General features: G+C 44.2%; 1 protein-coding gene across 1 annotated transcript; it reads right to left on the reverse strand.

Annotated features, from left to right (window-relative positions):
• Positions 1–1,290: 1,290 nt before the first annotated feature.
• CCR75_003925 (uncharacterized protein) lies at positions 1,291–2,100 on the reverse strand (the record flags this gene model as incomplete). The annotated part of the gene is made up of 1 exon (XM_067962016.1): positions 1,291–2,100. One exon carries the CDS (start codon positions 2,098–2,100, stop codon positions 1,291–1,293), a length of 810 nt encoding a protein of 269 aa, XP_067816390.1.
• Positions 2,101–5,075: the final 2,975 nt, after the last annotated feature.

Below are 5,075 nucleotides of genomic sequence, written 5' to 3' on the forward strand. Positions count from 1 at the left end.
CCTTCTCATAAGATCGTTGTCCGCATCACTACTATGAGGTGACGGCAACGGGTCGACTCATTGTAGTCGACAATGAGCAACGGATCAACATATTTACTGTTAAAGTGGGATGGATCCTTTAGCCCTGTCAACGCGACAGCAGCAGTAGCTGTCGGCGTTTCGACTAAGGCATTAATTGCGGCCGACGAATTAACGCGGCGCGTGCGCTTAGTGCGAGGTTGAGTGGGCGTCTTCGCAGACGACCCACCATCGTGGCCTCTTTTAGGTGGTATCTTGGGCGCCGAATATGGAAACACATGCGCTAGAGTGATCGAGTGAACTAGCGGTGCGTAAAGCTGCTCGCAGTTTCTCTCTCCTCTTTGACGAATTTAAAAATGTGAATTCTTTCTCAAAGAGGGGGATGGTGTAACGGGCTAAAGTTGCCCTAATGTTACACAATTCCCGTTAAGTACACTTGGTGTACTTAAGGGAATGGTCAATTACTAAATAATAGTAATTAGACACAACACTCCGGTGTGGTGCGCATTTGTGACCAACCCTTGTGTATGTGATGCACATGGGTGCATTCACATTAGGAGGGACGACGCCCAGCGTCATCCGTTACGCGAGGTATCTAGAAAGTTACGCTCGCAATACGTATTAAATGATATCTATAGAGATAACATTTTAATTGGTAAAAATAGGTATTTATATTTAATTCTATTGAATATAAATCCGTCTAAAAACTACTTCCTACTTGGTAAGTGCGCACGAGGAGACGAATTACCGCTCCCGTGACGACACTTAACCAGAGTACTTAGTGTGTTAGGTGAGGTCGCTTGCGCGCCCACACCACAATTACCTCACTGCACGCAAGAGAAGCAGGTTCAACCGCTTCCACGCTGTGCTAGGGTGTGTGTCTAAGTAGAGCGTGGCCGCATTACGACGTGCCCGCCTACACATTCACTACTCTCGTGTATATAGTTAAGGTGTGTGGCTTTTGCGATTCCCTAATGTAATGTAGGGTGTGTGATGGTGTACTAAAGTCCAAAAGGGGATCTGACGACGACTCTAAAGAAAATATTGTTAATTTTGCGATAAAGCGGAATAATAAAAATGTTTTATGTTGTCATTTTAATCTGTAACTTTTATCTAATTAAAACAAAACGAAATGAAAAGCTTAATGTTTGAAGTAGATAAACACATTTATTGCTCGTATGTGAATGAATGTGGCAAAACGTATTTGTACGGATCAAGCAAGAAAATAACAGTCAAAGCCTAATAAAAGCCTTACCGCGAAGTAAGCAAAAGTTACTTGACTTGCGACTGTTTAGGCGCATATTGCTTAATAATTTCTTGCAGCCACTCTGTCACCGCGCCCACATTGGAGAGGACGTTATTGTTGCAACCCTTTCCATGGCTACTGATACCCACAACAACTTCTTTTTTTTCGTCAATTGCTGGATTACCGTTGTCACCTATGCAAAGGCCGCCCTGATTTTCACCAGAAGCACAGAAGAATGAGTTGGTGATATTTTCGTATGCCTTGCTGCATTCGTTCTGGGTCATGGGATTGAGCAGGATTGTCTTCATCCTGAAAGATTGATCCGCTTCACTTTCAGTTGCATAGTAGGTTGAACCCCAACCAAAAGTCCTTAGCGGCGTCTTAAGGTCGATTTCTGATGACGTAGGAAGACCAATGGGTTTAAAAGTGCTTTCTTTCTCCAGAATCAGCACAGCGATGTCAACACTGTTGGTAGGATGTTCAAAGTCTGGATGATTTATGGTCTTTAGGATTTTCAGATGCTCACCGTCCCTATCGCCCTCTGCATTCAGCATGCCACGAGAGTAGTACGCGCCAATCGTCGCGTAATTGAGTCTATAATGCTCAGGCTCTGTCAACCCGCAGAATATCGTGGTTAGCACAACATTAGGGCTGATTAAAGCACCGTGGCAAAGGGTTTCATCGGGCTTTTTGAGCCGGAGGCTGACGACAAACGGATGATTTCCTTCAAAAGTCTCTTCCCCTCCCACAATAAGCTGCCTCGATGTGTGTTTAGCGTCGGAGGCCACGCCTGCGATTGCCATTGAAGCGGCAACAAATGGGACGAAAATCTTCATGACTTTGGTGGGTAAAAAGGAGCTGGGCGGTCGAGAAAAGATTGCCAAGTGAGAGAGTGAGGAAGGGGGCATTTACTTGAAAAACTAAATGCTCCTCTCTTGAAATTTTATGTGCGACATTTGCCTTCCGCACGAGTCTCAAGCGCATCGTCCATGAGCTATCTGCTTGTCGCGATTTGACGACGCAGATCGACAACCGTTGCTTGGCAAACACATTTAATAACATTAAAAGCGCCGTAGATTTTTGTTTAATTTCGCTTTAAGAGTAAAGACAATATAAATGCAATATGCAACGATAATATTGAGACTTGAAAGGGAGCTTTATCGCATAGCGCACCCATAACACGTTAAAAGGCTTGTCACAATTGACAACTGGATCAGCCCATCCATATCACGCTGCGACAGGTTCGTGGTATAGAAAATATTTGCTTGAGGAAGGTCAACATCATCACTACCGCTATGCCAAGACCTTGTGGAGCGAAATAAAAAAGGCTATCTGCACGTTGTAATTATCTTCTTTGCTCCTTGCGTACGTTCGAAAAAGAGAAATAAAGATTTGTTTTCGAAGCAATTTTGGCATTAATGCGTTCTGACAGTTTGGCAGTGTCCAAATTTCAAGTGGCCTCGATCGTGAAAACCGACTATTTCGATTTTAAAGAGTATACTACATGAGTGTTTTGGCCAATGGGCTATCCAGTGCATGCAGCCCTTGAGCGGAGAATGTACAAACAAATCTCGCGTTGTATCACAAAAGTGTCGCAAAGTGAGAAATTCTCAAATCCACGCCCCCAGTCCACAAAATGACTAAGCCGGCATTTCAGATTTAATCATTGACTGGCTATCAATTTTTGGGCCGTGAAAAGTTGACGATTAAAACTGTTTAGACTTTGAAAATTGTAATGTAAGTAAGCTGCCGTAATGAACATGAGATGTCGTCATTTTTGCACTCATATTTACAGTAATTTTAAGAACCAAACAGAGACAAGAAAACACATCTCGTGAACTAAAGCACGTCACTTTCGAATATACCATCAGCAATTCCTATTACTAATATAAGTTTTTTTGTGAATTGACGGTTAGTGCCCAGTTTTAAGTAAATTTAATGTCTTTATGTAACAGGGTGTACCGTTACATAAGTAGTAATTCCTAAAATGAGTAACAATTAATATTATGATCTATGAAGGAAATAAGCAAAGAAGTACAAATTATTATCTTTCTTAATTATTTGACTTGATAGTTCCAATATCGCCAAATCTCGCAATATTGATGCAATAATACATAAGTTCTATTGATTGAACCTTACATTCAGGCTCCTCTATGTCAGAACCATTATGAATAATGGTCTGAGCATAAAACATTGTGGTTTTACCCAACGGAGAAGCAGCTGCGCCTTTATGGGCAGCGCTCCCATTAATGGTCGCTGCGCTAGCCAGCGCAGACGACGAGACAATATTAGGTTATTTTGTTGTTACCATGTTAGGAGCAAGCTCGATCAGAGCTTCTGAAATTCAAAAAGGCAAGCGTGATGTGCACGCTAATACCTAGCATATACGACTCTTAGCGAGTTGTATCACAAACAGTCCAGTCCATGAACACACGTTGATGACGGTGTTCATGCAAAGTCTTACGAACACTCCCGTAAAGACCCACCTGTAACGCTTGGAAATGGATACGCTTGAAGAAGCAATACCCGTTGCGGAACAGGAGGGCTTCATCTTGAGACAGGCTCTAGCTAGATCGTCATCGTTTCGTCCTCCAAGACGACACGAGCTTTAAGGTGTAGAACCTATGGACCTCTCTAATGTCGAAAGTGAGATACCTCGCTTTTCGAACAAGGTACTGAACGTAACTATGAACCGAATTCCAAAAAGGGCAACGATCGCGGGTCCGACGTTGTTGCGAAATAGCAACAGCGAGGCGGACCGCCAAAAAAATGGCCTGGGTTAGAAGAGGCGCAACGCCCTACTGATCTAGTAACCTCAAGAGAATTTGCAAATCTTTTGACAAAAGTTGCTCCAGACACACAGTCATTTTATGTGTCTCTGCACCTGGCGATGAGGTATCCTCATCATCTTGAAGTTAAAAGTGACAAATGACTTGTCACTTAGAGCCGTAGTGGACTGCGGAGCGTCGAATAACTTTATACGTCGCCAGTCACTAGAGGGTCGTAGGCTCAAATATGTTGAGCGCGACATCCCTCCTACGAGGATGACGGTGCGTCTAGCGACAGGCGCATCGATAACAGTAATGAAACGCGTAGTGAAATTTCACTACACGTTAAGAGATTTACAGTATGATGATGATTTCATCGTACTGGATTTGGATGACAAATTTGATGTCATCCTAGGTTTACCTTGGCTCAGAAAATACGAGCCAAGGATCAGCTGGCAGCATCGATCCGTAAAGATGCCTGCCACTTGTTCATCAGATGGCCATCTGATGAACGTCTTGGAGCGTCCACAAGCGTGTGGATGTACTACGAGTGAGTGCGATGGCCTCACTTGTGGTACGGACGTTATTACAACTGCACAAGATCACAGTGTGATTACCAATCACAATGTGGAGTCAGCTGCCGGCGGCTGTGTTAATGCACAGGCAGCGCCGAAGGTCCACCACTCGAAGAGGTCGAGTGGATTGAGACATGAATGTACGCCTGGCGGGTGACATTCAAGGAGTATACCGGTTGCCCCAAAGGGACAACACGATGATCCTAGGTCGAGTAGAGAGTCGACCGTAGAGGACCCGACTGTGATAGCGCAATCACACTCGGAAGACGTTGAGGGAAGAGGTCCCCACGTACTTGAGGAGAAATCTCCTCAAATAGTTGAAGTTACTAGACTTCTAGATCCCGAGGGATTAATTGCGCTATCACAGTCGGGTCCTCTACGGTCGACTCTCTACTCGACCTAGGATCATCGTGTTGTACCTCTGGGGCAACCGGTATACTCCTTGAATGTCGCCCGCCAGGCGTACAT

Source organism: Bremia lactucae, linkage group LG14, assembly GCF_004359215.1.
Source record: "Bremia lactucae strain SF5 linkage group LG14, whole genome shotgun sequence".
NCBI lineage: Eukaryota > Oomycota > Peronosporomycetes > Peronosporales > Peronosporaceae > Bremia > Bremia lactucae.